Below are 18,765 nucleotides of genomic sequence, written 5' to 3' on the forward strand. Positions count from 1 at the left end.
ACCCAATCCCCCCAAAACAGTCCCCTACAAAATGATCCAGTTTGAATACAGTTGCACTGAAGTCCACCAATTAGATCACTGCAGAAAGACACAAGAAGGTAAAAGGGCAATTAGCTTATGAGAGGCCCTGAGAGGCTACAGTATTTCACTGTTTGACTTAAATGTTACTTAGCTCTAATTGGCTATCTAGCTGTACTTATACATCAAAATGTTTTCTTCTTCCTTTTCTGGTATTTACCAGACCTAAGACTATCTTCATCCTGTAAGAGCCTCATAGAAATTCCGTGAGCACAGAAGCACCCAGTCATCATTAAATATTTGCCAAGCTGTTAAAATAAGTCCTCACAGTGTCACCGTGGGTTTGGGCACTTAGCAGCCATCACAGCTTCTAACAGATGCTCTAGGGCAGCAGTCACCTCCTCTATATGCTCTACATGAGGAAAAAGCTGCAGGTAAGAAGTCTCATAGCTCCTTCCTATGTAATCAGAGGTGACATAGGATAAATTTCCCCAAAGATTTACTTTATCATAAGCCAATAACTGTCTTGTCACACACATGATAAGTATTCACTATGCATGGAGGGACTGTAGCTTAGAAGCACAAAATTCTTGAGCTAGTATGTGTTCTTCAGGGTCCTTGCATAGTCAAGTTAAATAGTTGAGGACCTACCCATACTGGCCAGGCGTGCACAGCCTACAGAGGCTCAGAAGCAGCTTCTCCATTCGTTCTCATGTACACCAATGAACTACATAAATGCTACTTGGGATTATTTATTTCACCTCTCAAAACCAGAGAGAATATCTTCAAGAAGGGAAGAGAACATGTCCTTGTCCTCGGTGAACACAACCTGGTGAGTGCAATGCAAAATGTGCTAACAGTTCTTTGAGACATAAACTCCTCACAATGAAGCCAAGGATGATGGAAAGGGACTCTGAAGCAAATCTTCTCTCACAGTGAAGGAACACTCCTGAGCTTTGATGGTTGGGAGTGACTGAGACATAATGAAAACCATATCTGTTTGGGCTCTTCAGACCTTTCTTTTCTACCTTTTCTCTAGCCCAAAAAAACTTTTCTACATAGGAGAATGACACCTGGAGTCATCAGGCCTGTAACTGCCTCAGAACCCCCCCCCCCGAAACTATTGTTTATAGAGTTCTTTGTCAATAAAAAGAAGAAACTGGGTGATTCCCAACACTAGTCCCTGTACACTAGTCGTAGTTTGGGGGGTATGCTACAATTCAATCTGTCACACAGTCTCTAACTGAAAAAGTTTACTGCTGTTGCTTTTTGAGCTGGGTCTGACAAGCTTATGTACTTGAGAATCATCTTGAATATTTTTATCACCCATCTTTACTTCTAAGATCTGGATCTACAAGGCGTATCCTGGTCTATGCAGTGCTAGGGATCAAATCCAAGACCTCCTACATGCTAACTAAGACCTCTAGCAACTGATTGACAGCCCCAACCTCAGACAATTTTATAAAAGCTTTTATTTTTAGATGTGTCTTTGAGTTGTGAGTATGCATGGGAGAATATATCTATATCTATATCTATATCTATATCTATATCTATATCTATATCTATATCTATATCTATATCTATATCTATATCTATATCTATATCTATATCTATATATATATGTGTGTGTGTGTGTGTGTGTGTGTGTGTGTGTGTGTATGCTGTGAGAATGTGTATGTGTGTGTGAGTATGAGTGTGTGTATGTGTGTGTAGTGCTTCAGTATGTAAGGACACCAAATCCTGGACGATGGACAGATACATTCAAGGCTTTATCCCTTCTGTACATCTGTCTACCATGGAGCTCTGCTTAGTCCTAAGTATTTGGTCCATTTTACCACTGAGAAGTATATATCATTGTCAATTTACTGTTGTATACTTTTACTGAAATATATTTTTTCTAAATAAGTTTCTTTTTATTTCAACAGTGTATATTACCCTGAATATTCAGCACACTGGCATTTGAAGAAGCAGTATTAATTTCCTCACCCCTTCTTCCTGAAGCAGTCATAATTCCTGGTGGTTTTTCTTGAAAGTGCTCCCTGGTGGCAAGTCATGGGCACTCACTGGAAAGAGGCCTCATGAGCCTCAAAGAGAGGCCTGTCTTTATTTGGGCTACAAGGACAAAAAGAGGGATCTAAGCAAGCAGGACTTGCTAAGGGCCTACACCCATAACATCATGCCAGCTATCACAGCTTCTGTTGAGAACGATGCAGCTCAAGTGTTCCTTGCACTAAACATTGCCCAAATAAGCAAAGACCCAGGTTTCCTTGTTTTCTGAGTCTTCATTGGTGAAGACACCAATGCCACATGAAACATATGAAATAAACTTATACTTTTTCTATTGTTAACCTGTCTTTTCTAAATGACCCAACCATGAACCTAGTAAGAGTTATAAAGTCCTCATCAACAGCTTATACTAAGGTTAACATTGCATATGCAGCATCAGAGCATCTTATCATTATTAATCATTGCATTTATTTTTAAAAATAGATTTTGTTAATTGAGGAATCAGGGAGAAAGAAAGAATGAAAACAGTGCAAGTGTGAAGGGAAGGGGGAAGTTTCTTCTACCCCATGGGCCCTGAGGATCAGACGCAGGTCAGTGACTTAGTGACAAATGCCTGTACCCAGTAGGCCTTCTCACCAGACCTCAACATGACAACGTCACTCTATCTCTGTTGCTACTTGCAATCTCATTTTCACTAGCAAATAATTCAATGTACTATTTTGCCCTCATCTTCTTATTGATATTTGGATGGTATCTAGATTTATATTTGAACTAACACCTACCATGAGACCTGACACCCAGGTAAAGGGTGCCTTTAGGATACAACCTACAAGATAGGTTCCTTAGTCACACAGAATCAAGTCTGGAAGGTAAAGTGTTTTTATACAGACATATATGTCACAGGATTTTCCCTGTCCAATTACATTAGTGCACAGGAGACCTGTGATTGGGCAGGGAAAAGGGAGGCAGAGCTAAGAGTTGCAGAGACAGAGAGTGTTTCAGAGTAGGAGGAAAAGGAAGATGGTTGCAGAAGTGTACCCACATAGTGCTTTCCAGCCACAAGTAGCTATGATTTCGCAAGGTTAGAAATATTAGCATGTCAGGATGGCTGAGTGGTCTAAGGTGCCAGACTCAAGAAATACTGCAATTGGCTCTGAAATTATTGTATTGGCATCTTGTAATTGTGATATTATTCATACATAAATCTGATTGGTTAATTAAACATTAAGTGTCTTGATTCTACTGGGATACTGGGTATTGTGATGTGATGGCTGACCGTGGGGTGCATGGTAGTAAGAGAAACTCTGGGGCCCCCACCAGAGAGATGGCCCAGTGGGAGCCCTGTGGTACAGTGTGGCTGGAGAGTTGGCAGGCCAACAGGTGTGTGGAAGCATGGTCCAGCTCTGTGAAGAATTGGCATGTTCATTTTTTTTTTTTTTAATATTTCCCCCAACAGATTGATTCTTACCTACAGGTAATAATGGCTATGGTACACACCTGCCATCCTTCCAATACTAAATCCTGGCAACTTCAATGGATATAAAACATCAGTACAATATTGCCTTAATGGACATTGCTTTGATTACTAATGGGTAGTTAATGTGGGTAATGGCCATCTCTTATGACAAGAAGAACACCGTCTGCCCTTTACTGGATTTATATTCTGTATACATTGCTCCATGGTTTGTTTTTGTCAGCTGTTTTCAGTTGGGAGTTCTGTGATTCTTAGTACCAAATCTAAGTCTTTTTTAGGAGTATAAGTAGGTCATACTTATATGTATGTATATATGTACATACATATGTACATGTATGTGTTTCAAACATATAGTATAAATCCATTTGGATATCTACATTTGGTAAAATTGACATGATCAATGATGGACTGTGCACATTGGTAATTTTGCTTTTTCTGGAAAGAAGTGGTCAGAATAGAGTCAGAAAGGCTGGGATATTCACACTACAGTTTCCTATCAGAACTCACACAAATTTATACCATGTCAAGCACTGAGGCAAGAGCAGATATGCTGAGGGGCCATGATTTTATTCACTGCATGGTTATCATTAAAGTGGCACTTGCTGGTATGAAATCTCAAATTCAACTTTTTCCCCTTGGGTGTCTTTTTTGGGATTGTTTGACTTCATAATAATTAAGCAGTTAACATTAGAGTAGCTTGGGAGTAAAAGAAGCATAGGCTTGAGAAATGACCATTGTTACAGACATTACTGAAGTCATTCAACAACATCAGCAATTTTTCACAGATATAATTGAGCTGCAAGCCTTGCAAGTCCTAAGTGGAAAATTCATGGCCTATGACCCAGTTCTCTGGCTCTCAACAGAGATGCCTTAATGTGTCTTTTTTGGATGCAGACTTTTCATGACAAGTAGAAAGTTCATGTGGTATGCTTGCTTATGAAAGTAGGACTTCTCTAGTGGTCAAGTATAAGACACTTGGGATACTTCAGTAATGTAAAGGCATGTGTTGTTAGGCTTTGTAAGCTATGTAAATTTAAAAGGTTATAGAAGTACATATATGTATGGACCTAGAAACCTTTCCCTTTGGGAACTAACCTGACTGTCCTATTGCATGAAAGGACTTGACTGGAAATGGTGGACTGTAAAAGTAGGCCACAGGGGAGAATATGGTTACTTCCTGGGTTTCTGTGTTATGACACTGTCATTAGTAGTTTGTGCTAACCAAAATCTTACCTTGTTTTTTAGCACTCCATCATCATCTTGGGAAGGTGAGGTATGGAAAGTGGCTAGATCACATTCAAGTTCACAGACTGTGTCCAGAGATGCCCAGGCCCTTCTTGCTCCTCTTCAAGCTCTTGGAATTCTAACTACCCATTATTTACATAAATATACGTTTATATAATGGTTCAATACATGGGCCCTTTCCAAATGAGGAATTAGACTCTAAATTCCTAGATACTGCAAAGTCTGGAACTTATGCTGCCAGTGTGGTCACAGAGCAGATAATCACTGTCTTCCCTCATCTTTTAAGAAAACCCACACTCTTCATTTTAAAGCAAACATTTATATGTATCCTGCGCAAAAAAAAAAAAAAACCAAAAAAACAAAAACAAAACAAAACAAAAACAAAAAACAAAAAACCTCGGCACTAAATTAACAAGTGGTCATAGTCCTGCTGCTATACAATACACTCATTTTAATGATTTCAGGTTATTCTGAAGACAGTAATTATACATGGAGACTTAAAAAATATTAAACTCGATTTATATTATTATAAAAATGAATCCAATGGAGAATAGAAGATTAACTAGGGAATTAAACCAGGATTTCATATGTGTTATCATTGAGATATATTTCCAGCTCCTAGACACAGAAGTTTTAAGTAAAATTTACTGATATGAAACAATTATGTAGAAAAGAAGAGAGAGAGAGAGAAAGAAGAAAAAAAGGAGGAGAAAGAGAAAGAGGGAAGAAAAAAAGAGAACAGAAATGGAACAGGTTTTTTAGATGTACAGAAATAATAGTTGTAGATGTGCAAGGTAGGATGTACAAATATACATAATCTACTACACCATAAGATTGTGTCTAAGAATGAAGGATAAGGGATAGAGGCCAAGGGCTAGGCAACAACATCATCAAGATTTGCCTATGTAAGGGAATGAGAAGCTACTGATAATTCCAGACATTAGGATGACAAAGTCAGGCAAAGAGCTCATAAATCGTGGAATGGGACTGTCAGGTATGCCAGCACAGTTGGATTCAAGCCAACAAACAACCGATAACTACAATGGTAAAGCCAATACTCCAGTAATTCCTGAGATTCAAGCCTAATTGTGAACCTGGAATGTGCAAGATCCTGCTGGGTATACTTAGTCCAGTATGGAAACTAAGGGAACCTGTAGAGCTTTAAAACCAAGAAAAATATGGGTACTCTATAGAACATGCTAGGGCCAGGAAGTGCTATGGGAGTTTGTTATTCAATGCTAAGACAAAAACAAAAACAAAACAAAAACATGTGAATGGGATAAGAGAAAACCTCATTTTAACAAATTGTAGTATATATGACCACAGCCTTGTATCTGTGGCATACATGAACTCTACAGCTATATGGAAAAGACCACATTCTGCAATACTGCTCAACAGTTCACATACAAAAGAATACAAATAAAACATCACTACAGTTATGGTTTTATTTCTGCGAGATATAGAAATATTTCAGGAAAAAATGTTGAAAACTGTGCAGCCTTTCCTTTTCCAGTGCTAGAACTTACCAGTCCCAGACTCATTTCTGAGAGCTGTCTTCTCAAACTACACAGAACAGTTGTTGGTGATAGCTTGCTTAGCCTCTTAACAGCTCTAAGAAGTGGCCAGAAGTCTTAAGTGTTCTTTGGCAGTGTCAGTATAGCTCTGTTCTGCACTTGGTCTTCCTAGTGTCCCTAGTTCTATGTCATTCTTGTCTGGTATGCAGAGACAGCTACCAGCACCCATCCTAGTAAACATGTCTCACTTTGATCATCTGCTTAGATACTATTTCAAATAAGGCATGACCTAGACTATACTAGGTCAGGGTAGCCATATTTTTCTGGCAAACACAATTCAATCCATAATAGTCTTCACATTCTTTGGAGGTTTCTCATTGGAGATAGAATCCAACATGACACACAGCTCCAACATGACACACAGCTGAGAACCAGCCACTTTGAGAGATCTGGGAAACTCCATGAACATGTAGTAGTATATCTCCCCTGCGACCCCTGACTTGATTCCTGTTATGTATGTTTACTGGGCACATTCACAAGAAATGTGTCTCAGAGGGAAGAAGACTAGACTAGGGTAAAGGGCACCAGAAGACTGGAATCTACTAGTGAGGTTTAGACCATCAGTGTGCAGTATTTCAGAAAAGAGTTAGAAGCTTTGGGCCAGGGAACCAGTGGACAATGGTGAACAATTTGTATTCTATCTAAGTTGCATATCCTCTTTGTTTATGTCTCCTGTTATGCCCAGTCATGGCTAATTTTGAGACATACAGCCTGTCTTCCCAGAGGTTTATGGTGTTAAGGTGAATACAATATTTTGTGTTTGACAGGACAGTGCTTTCCAATCAAGTAAGAAGGCAAAGAACTCTTAATAGAAGGCATTGGAACTAAACAAACCGTGTTGAGAGAGGCTCAGCCAAAATGCTTAGCATCCTTTTACAACTTCAACAACACATAAAAGAACACATGGGCACAATAAAACCGAGCAAACAGCCATGAAGGGAAAGAAAGCAAGACAGACAGAAAACTTCCCAACTTTCCCAGCAAGCCAGGGATCCAGCTTGTGAGTATTGCCTGGCAGACCTTATCCTCTCCTCCCACTGGAAGGCTTTCTGCCCTTGTACTCTCATCAGGGGTTCCCTCCAACTTTTTACTAAGATGAAAATGATAGCCACTTTCCTAGTAGTTTGTGGAGCAAATGAGGCTTCAGAATCCCTTAACCATCTATCATGTCTAAGGACCCCATGGCATATTATGGAAAGAGCTGCCTGTGTGGAGCTGAGGACCATCCAAAGTTTAAGCTGACCTCACTGACTGACACAGTCGGAAAGGCATGTGCTTTGTAGCCCCAAGATCTGCATTTGGAATTTTACTCCAACTGTAACTGTTAAACTTTGTATTCTCCTTAAGCTTCATGGTGTTTACCTGTGAAAGAGAACTTCTGCTAATGATCTAACAGCCATGTTAGGGTCCTATTAAAACTATGGTGACTGCATAGATTGATATACGAGGTGCTGAATGCTTGGAGATTTACCTTTTTATGTAGTATGTGCTCCTTCCTATCGTGTTCCCTGTGCTCTAAGTTTACTGTGGCTCCAGAATGCAATACACACACTATTCATAGAGTCAAGGACATTTTTAAAACCAGCATCTTACTTTATACATCAAGCTGGGCTTGAGATCTCAATTTTCCTGCCTCAGTTTCCAAAGTCCTGTGATTAGGAGAATGTGCCAGCAGCCCTAGGAAAAGGCAACACTCTTAGATGCATAAATAGGGAAACTGTAGTACAGACAGAGATTCAGCACAGCCCAGGCTCTGGATAGGTCAGAGATAAATCTGAGAGTGTGAGGAAGAAGCAGCACATCAGAAGCTGTTATGAAAATTCCCATTTGCTTTTGAAATCTCAGATACTGGAGTCTCCACAATCCCATACTGCTGCCAAGAATCTCATTTCAGAAGCAGGGGATTAATTATTTCTGTTTGAGCAGCAGATACAGACATAAATAGACTATCAAGGAAACATCAAAAAGTCCCTCCATCACAGCCAACACACCCAGAGCAGCTGCCTGTCAATGTATTCTACTTTATAGTAGCTGCCTTTACCACCCAGGTATGTACATTGTTACACAATGAGAATTCACAGCACTAGGATATCTCCTGAGTTAATTTTAAGACATATATAAAAATTTATGCTTATTTTTAGCCAGAGGAAAATCAGTGGGTTTGTCTTATAAGATTTCATTCTTCTTTTAGGATGCAAAGCACAGATTTTAATAATATTCTCCCTCTACCTCTTCCCTTCTTTCTCCTCCGTGTACTTCTCCTCCCTCTCCTTCTCCATCTCTCTTCTCCTGTCTTTGAGACAGAGTCTCTCTATGCAGCCCTGGCTTTGGAACTCACTATTTATACCAGGCTACTAGCCTCAAACTCATAGAGATCTGACTGTCTTTGGCTCTCAAGTGCTTGGAAAGAGTTCTCTCATTGATGGCCAGATCATAGACACTCTCTTAACAGTGTCTGCTGCTGAGTTCATTGAGGCTGGAGAGATAGAGGAGTCGTTAAGAATATTTGCTACTCTTATGGCAGACCTAGATTCAGCTCTCAGCAACCATAGGGTTGCTTACAACCTTCCATAATTCTAGTTAAAGAGGATGCTCATAAGTCATCCATTTCTGGTCTCTATGGGCACCTGCATACATGTTGTATATATACATATATGAAGCCAATCACTCATATGCATAAAAATCGTAATGAATTTCACCTAGGCAACTTTACTTGATGTGACTGAAAGAAGTAAGAAAAAAATAAAACAAGACATTGATGTGGTAAGAAGGAAGCCCGATTAGAAGCTTTCAGTCAGAACCTCTTCTATTTGCCCTTACTCAAATTACTTTTCAAGGTGCAGACACCCAGTATCTTCCTCCATGCCTCCTGAAAGCAAAACTAAGCAATCTCCTGTCAGTTATTAACCCTTTGTTTCCTTAAACTTCAAACCATCACCCCTTAAAGGTTGATTCCTATGCAACCAGTAGCATCTCACCAAGTTCTAGAAAAATGAAATTGTAATGTGGCTCAAGCATAAAACAGATAGCAACATGTATGTTTGCATGTATGTATGCATTTATGTTATTAGCATACAAGGTAAAAAGGAGCCTCAAATATGACATGGCTCAGCTCTTAGGGAGCTATCATCAAACTGCGACAGGGACCTTTACAAAAGTGAATGGCATAGGCATAGCCCCAGGTTAGGTCTGGGATAGGCTAACTCACAGTTCCATGTTCTCTCCTTACTCCTGCCCCCCAAGAGAGTCAGCATACCTTTCTCATAAAAGAGAACAATACTTGAGGACTTGTTGACTAAGAGGCTGGCTCCAGGCAAAATGTAAATATGACATTTTTATTTATAAAAACAAAAGCCCACCTCTAAAGAACACTGTAGCCAAGAGGCATCTATAAGAAATGAGGGTTGCATGACAATGGACCTACGCACCATCCAGGAATGCTCGTCAGCCTGCAATACCAATTGCTCTGCATACCATGTATGCGCTGAACTTTCCATAAAATCTGGGCTGGAAGTAGGTCAAGGTTGCTAGGATTTATTGTTGGTCGCCTTGGGGGCTTCAGGCAGCCCAAGAGTGTCTACTCTGCTATATTTGATCTCCCAGGATGGGAATCCTGTTTCCTTAATTTCTCAGTCACAACAACAATCTAACAACAGAAATCTGTTAGGACGTACTGCATGTCAGATTGGCTGAGCTATGGAATTAGACTGTGAGGCTCTTGAGTGACTTCTAAGAATTAACAATCCTTTTATATGCCCTTGTGCTCACTGAAGCTAACTCTGTAATATCATTTGATATTGAATTAACTTCTGTAGTTTGAGCTAGCACCTGTGACAATACATTTTCAATACAGACATTCTTTGGCTACCTCCTGACAGCCTTGAAGCCATTTTATCTGCATCTACTTTCAATGTGAACTTTAAAAGGATGAGAGACAGTTGTTGAGCATTTCAAAGGCTTTATTGGTCCTGTACTGAGGCCAGAAGCCACAGGGGCATGGATTACATGGATCATAGAGTCATTCCAAGAAGGAAAACGAGTCAGAATTTAAAATGATCCTTCTCTGATGGTAACCCATACCCCTGGAATTTGTCACCAAATTCCAAATGTCTGTCTGTCTGTCTGTCTGTATTTCTGTCACTCCCTGCTTGTTTTCTTGGCTCCATCTTAATTTTGAAAGGATTCTTTAGGTAGAGCAAATTCCCTGCTACTTGTGTGTGAGGAGGTAGAGGGAAAAGTTGAGCACAATGAACAACACCAAAAAAGTTAAGGAAGTACTTCAAAAGATAAACTTTTTAGAGCCAAACCAATATTTGGAAAAATTTGCTCAAAAGCAGCAGGATACGAAGCATCAATAGTGAAGGCTAGGCTGAGCTCTAGCTGACTTTGCCACAGGAAGAATGAACACAGAATACACAGTCCTGGTATCTCCCACAGTACCAGGAGCCAGCACAGCCTCCACCTTCAAATAACCACACAAGTTTCTTCAAAGCTGGACAAGATCACTGCTATACTGCCTAGGCCTTCAGACAGAACTTTTAAAAACTGTGAATACTAAATGAATGAATACTAAATGAATACTTTTCACAAGCGAGTCATATTAAACTTGAAGCAGTCTAAGAATTCTTTTACTTTCTCACAGGACCTTTTATGCATCAGGGAGAAATGACCTTGGTTTAGAACTCATGCAACTCAGTTAAGAACCCAAAGTCGTCAGGGACACAGAACACCACCTGACAGGAGCAGACCGTCTGTGAACCGAGGACTACCAGCAGCATTGGTAACACAATAACCCAGAGGGAATCTCACAAGTTAGACTCCAACTTCAGGAGGGTCAATGGCTTTTCCCTATCATTGTCTCTCACTGGAGCTACGCACTCCAGTGGTGAGTATCTTCGGGAATCCTTCCTCCTCTGCTTAGCAGCTTTTGTCCCACACATCATAAAACAGAACAAGTCATAGCTGCTTAGCATGAACCAAAACCTAAAGGCCACCTTTTCTTATGTCACACCTTGCCATCATTACATGTTCATTTTTTTCCCCCAGAAAATTTCAGATAGAATTTTCAACAGAGAGAAACCAACATAATTGAACGGAGTCTGTCCACCATATAGTGTGAGTCTGCCAGGGGAAAGGCCCTGAGTACTTACTGGCTGGTGATGGGGTGCTGCATCCACTGGGAGGTGGGTGGCCATGGAGTGGAGGCAGGGAGAGTCCTCTGATGACAGGTGGGAACAGTAATGGGTAGGGTGCAGCTGGGTAGTGAGTCATGTGTCCACGCACTGCCGGGACTGGGCATGCGTGGCTGCTGGTGCTCATGCTTCAGGCTTCACTGAAGGATCAGTGCTCCAGGGTGGACACACATTACTACAGGTCCAGAATCACACAGAAGGAGGCGAGTGTGTCAGACAGGCTCAATAAGGTCCTGTCCAAAGCAAGCACATTCATCCGCTGACCTGGCTTCCTCCCAGCAGGGGCTCTCTGTCTCCCATTTTGCTTTTCAGATAACAGGAAGGATGCTGGTGCTGGCCAGCTGCCCAGCTTAGGGTTCTGGGGCAGTGGTCATCCTCAAATTCCAGGGCTGTTAATCCTGTCAGAATACAAACAAGCAAATGTATCACAAATCTAGGGAATTTCTCACTTTATTATTTTGCAAAAAATATTTTAATGATTTACACTTTCAAATTCCTTCTTTTCTCCATACATTTACAATTTTGTGGTTTTGGGTTTTCAAATTCAAGCCTTATAATATAGGTTAAGACATCTACATATAATTTTATCCTAACTGAGCTTCCTCTATTAAATCCCAGCACCACTCTGAATTCTGTTCCCTGTAACACAATTCTCTGTGCCCCACATTTCTCCATAGCCATGGTGAAGCATTTATTTCCTGTCCCTCTACTTACAGTATTTCTCTTGTTTTCATCTATGCTTCAAACCCTTAGTTCCCGAGAGTGAATCATCACTCAGTAAACATTTTCTGAATGAATATAATCATGTTATTCAGGAAAATTGTTTGTTTGATGCAATCTAGCCTATGGGCCTCCAAGTTCCTGTATACATACTATACAGGAACAATTTTGGATTTCACTGTTTCCATGTGAGATGGAACACCAGCAACAAAATATAACTGCAGGAAAAAGCTCAATTTTAATATGAAAAAAGGTAGAAACCATCGCAGTGGGACATTTTAGATCAGTTCCTTATTGTCAACATGTCTACAAGAAAAATACCAAGGTAGACAACACGAAGAATGTTTAAAGAAGCCACAGGGACTCATATTCTATGTTTATCTAAATCAATATGAAGTAATGCTACCTAGGGGTGACAATGCTCCCCCAGGACCACAGACTACCTAACAAAATCTCCAGCTGCAGACATGAGAAACCTCTGGAGTTATTGGTCAGGAGACTCCAAGACTCCCAAAATAATGCAGCCAATTAATTGCCACTGACTTTGGTTACCGTACAGAATTTTAAGACAAGTTGCTACTTCTGAAGACGCCATGCACTTCTGACACAAGGTTTCAAGGAACTAAGCTGAGATTCTTTTGAAAGCCACATGCCAGGGGACTAGCTTTCATGGTACTTCAAAAGGACTATGCAAGCTATCAATGGAGAAAAGCAATCAGTACTCCTATCCAGATGTTACATCTACAAACCACAGTGATGACAAACATGACAAGATATCCTCAAAGGTACAAAGGTGGCATTTATGTCTTGGTCTTAACCAATAACTGTATCATTGGACTTTAGGCTTGCTCAATAAAAATGGATTTATTCATGTTACAGTAAATCTACCCAACTAGCTAGAGGATAACCTATAATTGCCATTTTCCTAATCCAGTATAATTTCTGTATGCATTCTAAATACTTATCCGTATACTCACATGTAGCCCTCATTCCTTATCAAAGAAGCTTCCTTTTGCAGAAGACAGACAGGATACTATACAGAAACCCAAACTATTCAAAACTGCAGAGAACTGACCATATTGTACCTAACCCTAACACACCTCTAACGACCCTTCTATCAAAGGCTCAGTGAGTCTTCAAAGAGGAGGCAGAAAGCCTGGAAGAGAAAGAGGACCTGGAAATTTGCTTTAAGGTTATATCTTCTATATAAAACAATAAAGAGTTATAAATATGAAACCCTAAACCAGACTGGTACAATGACAATATTAGTTTATATGCCAATAAGGATTAGGGAGATCTCACACCTCACTCATAGATGACAAGCTACAACAATTAGTCTTGCACAGAGATGTGCCACCTAAGTATTTGTCTAATACCAAATGGATGCTCAGTCTTAGAAACATATGCATATAATCATCACTGAATAGACTCAGTGGGTTATATTGAATATCCATATGTATGCATATATGTAGCATAGACAAGCAGAAAAATCCATTATATAAATATTTTTAAAGTATGTCTATACTATCTTCTAGGTTCTATATCTTGTATTTAGCTATTAAACATGGATAGCTATACTGAAAAAAATCAACCCATAATTCATGTCTCCCTTGCTCTACATCCATCCATTCATTCTTCCATTTATGCATCTACTATCCATACTGCACTTCTAACCATTCATTTCTCACCCATCCCTACTCCAACATTCACTCATTCATTATTCTTCCCTTCTTCCATCCCTCACTCACTCACCCATCAGTCTAAGCAAACTATTATGTGTCAGGTATGAGTATAAACATCACAAATTGTGATATGGTCCCTGTAATCAGGAGGACTTACAACCCTGAGAGAAGTCACACACTTTATGAGGGCCCAACCACCCAGCCTTTCCCAAGCATATTCCACAAGTTCTGTACCTAAGATTCCTTAAGAGAGAGTGGGAGAAGTCTCACCTCCATTCTCTGTACTGACCGCATACTTCACATAATTACCTTTGCCATGGTAACCACATCCAGAAGGAACTTCCAAACTTTGCAGCTCACTGGATGACAAGCTCTGAACCCAGACCCTGGGAGCTTCAAAGCAAAGTGATCAGTTGTATAGGGCAGAGCCAGATGCCCAGGTTCAGTTGTGATTCTGGACTTTAGGGAAATGATTTCACATCTCAATATAGAAGGCTTTTAAAAAGGTGTAAAATGTGAATAATTAAAGAATTTACTTCAGAGGCTCAATGAAAAGATGAAATGAGATCCTGCTCCACACAGATGAAGAAGAATGCCTGATTTATAGTAAACACTCAGTGAAGGTTCATGTTAAACACACATTAAGTAGTGTGCTTCTGAGAATCAGCTTATGGGAGAGACTATGGACTTTGGGCTGGGAATGAAGGAAAGTGTGTTACAGCAGAGAACTAAAAAAGAGAAAGATGGGATATGGATAAAGGGAAAACAGTAACCTGTGTATCCTCCTGAGCATTCAGGGGTCCCCAAATACCCTAATCAGTAACTTCTGTTTCTTTACCACATGTCTGACCCTGAGATACAAGCTCTGACCTTTGAGACTCTGAACAATCTCACAAGGTTGCAGGTACCTGTCTCACTTTCTGGATAAGCTGTAGAATTGACAAGAGTTTAAACATCTTCTCCCATATCCTACACATGTGGCAGAGCCAGAACTTCAAACTGGCTTGAATGGTGCTCCCTCTTCTGCTCCCTCTGAACCAGATAGAGCTTGCACACCTAGTAGATTGCATACTGTACCAATTGCCACCCTTAGGGGAAGGAATCCAAGCATAGCCTTTGTCCTCACTCAGAGGCCAACTTCAATCTCTGGTCCCTCTGTACTAAAATGGACACTGTCCACAGGGAAAGCCCAGGGTCTTAGCACCCCCTGAGCCCTAAAGAAGAGGCTGTATTTCCACTTGCTTTATGAACATTAGCCCTAAAATGATGCCTCACCCAAAAATGTCACCATCTCTAGAAATCCTGAGCTGTAGATTGTCTCTGATGAAAAGAGAGTGGGCTGCACATAACTTTAGCAGAGCTAAATGCTTTGGTTGTTTTTTCTTCTCAAAAGCATACTCCAGCTCACATCTTTAATGCTTTTATTTTACAGTTTGTAGCAAATTAATTAGAGAATAAAGCAGTGCCATTTAGTATTTGCTGCATTTCCAGTCAATTTGAATTTGAAATCCAACACAAAGCACAGCATTGTTATAGCTGGTCTTTTCTCTCTCCATCTGACAAACTAGCTCATTAACTGCTAGAGCTGACAGTTTAGCAAACTCACCCCCACAGGGCACAATTCTCTGATTTTTTTTTAAAAAGCTGTATACACACACACACACACCAACCAGGGACTGTAGCTACCCACCATAATCTCCCTGTCTCTTTGCTTTCAAATCCTCAAGATTGCCAGCATCTTGCATGTCTGTGTAGCTCACTTGGGAGATTAAAAAAAAAATTAAAACAATGCTAATAGCAGAATAACTTATGCTAATAAGAAGAAAAGGAAGCAATTCTGTGTTGGAAAAGTCCTGCTTGTTGGTGGGCTTTGTGAAAAGTCCCCATCTGCCCACATGTATGACTGATGAAGCTATTCCTAGTAGCAAATGTCCTTTGTTTCAGGGTTGTGGAGAGAAAGATGGTCACTAGTATTAATACAATTTTTCCTTTCATGCCTGATTCAGTCTGAGCTCATTTGTGTTCTGTCCTTCCCCACCTGAGGCAAAATGCAGAAGAGCAAGATGAGGAGGGAACAAAGGAGATGGGCTGAAAGATCTCAGGTCCATCACGAAGGGGCTTTTGTGGAATCAATTTTATCATTCATGAAAAAGGACCAGGAGAGGAGGAGCAGGGATGGAGTGTAAATCCAAACTCTGATATTCAGAAAAGAAGTCTCTCGCTGAAACATACTAACTGAAAAACAGTTTAATTCATTTTAATTTTTAAAAAAAGCATCTTAAATATTTATTTTCACAATTTAAACTGTTCTGCTATAGTATATGCTCAACAGATCAGCTGGAGAGGAGCCATGGGTTCGCCCCCAGTCTGTGTAACATCATGTGCATGTATAGTGGCAGGCTTTGCCATTCTAACATTCACGCTATATCTGTGACCGCTTCTAATTAGATTTCCTGGCAAGTTTATTGTCAACTCAACACAAGTTAGAGCTGAATCACAATTTAAACAAAGCCTCTGTAACACTAGACTCTAGGCAATCCTGTGGGGCTTTTATAAATTAATGATTGCCGTGGCATGGCTGGTCCCATTGGGGGTGGCGCCTCCACTGGCAAGGTGTTCCTGGGGTATATGTGAAAGCAGGCTGAGCAAGGCAGTAAGCAGCCTTCCTCTGTGGCTTCTGCTTGAGCTCCTGCTTTCTGCCTTGAGTTCCTGCTCTGACTTGCCTGAATGAGGAACAGGAATGGGGACATGTAAGCAGAATTAAGTCCTTTCTCCCTAAGATAAGATGCTCACAGTCATAGTGTTTTATGACAGCAATAAAAGTCTCAACCAAGACATTAATGAACACAGTATGTTTCCTCTGATCTAATTAATACTTTTGTTATGTTGGAAATTCATTTTAAATGGAGCTTTCATCTCATATCTTTTCTTTAACCATAGGGTTGTTTTGTGTTCAGTTTCATTTCCCACTTTAGACTTCCCACCATTTAAACTACATTTTGTAACATGCTAAGTATATACAAATAGTTTTAGAATCAAATAGTTTCTATAGACAAATGGTTTTCAGAGTGTGTCCATGAGCTGGTAGTATTAACAGTCCCCTGGACATTTGTGAAAACTGGCAAGGTCAGATGGAACTAGAAAAAAAATCATACTGAGTGAGGTAACTCAGAACCCCAAAAGACAAATATAGATGTATTCAATTACATATTGATGTTAGCTGCCAAGTCTTATTTAAGCAAGCTACAGTCTACAAAACTACAGAGGTTAGGTACAGAGTCAGGGGCTGGGTGTAGAATTGAATCACGAAGAAGGGGAAATAGAATAGATAGTTATGGACTAGGGGAGGGGGACTGGAACAGGAGGAACAAATGGGGAGAAGGGGAGATGAAAAAGGAGACGAGGGAGGGAATACAGGGAGAGACAGCAAAAACTAGGGTCATCTGAGGGGTCATATCTATATCTAATCTCTCTCTCTCTCTCTCTCTCTCTCTCTCTCTCTCTCTCTCTGTGTGTGTGTGTGTGTGTAACCTGAACAGAATCACCAAGACAGAGTGATTATCTGATTATCTCTTATACCAAAGGAAACCTCATGTTCCAGGAATGGGCTATAGCTAATGAAATTTTGGGTGGCCCCATGGGAACTTCCAAACAATACAGACTATTTTCAAAGCTATTGCTTATTCTACACAAACTAATGGCAAAGTCCTATTGCTGCAGATAACAACATCTATACAACTTATTGAAGATGGGTAAGTTGAACATTTGCCTACCTGGAGCCTTTGGCCTTACTGACTAGTGTTTAGAATACTGAAAGGTACTTTGAATGCTACCAAAATAGAGAGGTAAACACAAACCCAGCTACAAACTGTTGGATCTGTAGTGGTGACATGCCTGCACAATGCACTGTTGCAATATTAGCACAAACCTTGTAGGAGTAAACAACCACTTATAGGATTTAAGACCCACTCTATGCGATAAAATCTATTTCTGACACAAGACCCTTAGACTACATAGGCCAGGCACCTAGGGGAAAACCAAATATTACTGCTATGCTCAGGGAATGTAGCAATACAATGACTGCCAACAACATTCTGGTATATCCATAGATCAGTGTCTCACTCAGTCATCATCAGAGAAGATTTTCCTGCAGTAGATAGGATCTAGTAAGAGAAGATTTAATACAGAGATCCACAGTTGGATAATATTCAAAGAGTGAGAGACCTTGAAACACTCAGCCCTAAATGGGTTGATTCCATCAAATCCCTCTCCCCAAGGCTCAGGGAACTCTGCAGAAGAGGAGGCAGAAAGATTGTAAAAGGGGGAAAGAATGGAGGACACCAAGAAACAAGGCCCTCTGAACATAGCAAGACACGTGAAGATATGTAAAAACTGTAACAGCTTAGATGCTCACAAAGACTGAAGCAGCATGCACAGGGCCTGCATGGGTCTGGTCCTGACTGAGTAGATCAAAGAAACAGAAACCCTTATCCCTAACCCAGTAGCTAGCTCCAACTGATAAGCACCTGCAAATGAAAAGTTAATTTTTCTCCAAAGGAGTCTCACTGGGAAAACAAACCACTCTTAATAACAAACCCCGTGCCCAGCAGTTGGGATTCTCTCTCTCTTCTCTCTCTGTCTCTCTCTCTGTCTCTGTCTCTCTCTGTCTCTGTCTCCCTCTGTCTGTCTCCCTCTGTCTGTCTCTCTCTCTGTCTCTCTCTCTCTCTCTCTGTCTGTCTCTTCTCTCTGTGTCACTCTTCTCTCTGTCTCTCTATGTCTCTCTGTCTCTCCGTCTGTCTGTCTCTGTCTCCTCTCCTCTCCTCTCCTCTCCTCTCCTCTCCTCTCCTCTCCTC

General features: G+C 40.5%; 1 protein-coding gene across 1 annotated transcript in view; it reads right to left on the reverse strand.

Annotated features, from left to right (window-relative positions):
- The window catches only part of Rarb (retinoic acid receptor beta), a 664,387-nt gene that overhangs the window by 337,289 nt on the left and 308,333 nt on the right, over window positions 1–18,765 (reverse strand). The window contains exon 2 of the mRNA XM_029469076.1: window positions 11,469–11,908. Within this exon, the coding sequence (XP_029324936.1) occupies window positions 11,469–11,637 (169 nt within the window). The 5' untranslated portion in view covers window positions 11,638–11,908. The remainder of the gene's footprint in view (window positions 1–11,468; window positions 11,909–18,765) is intronic.

This window comes from Mus caroli, chromosome 14, assembly GCF_900094665.2.
Source record: "Mus caroli chromosome 14, CAROLI_EIJ_v1.1, whole genome shotgun sequence".
Classification (NCBI taxonomy): Eukaryota; Metazoa; Chordata; class Mammalia; order Rodentia; family Muridae; genus Mus; species Mus caroli.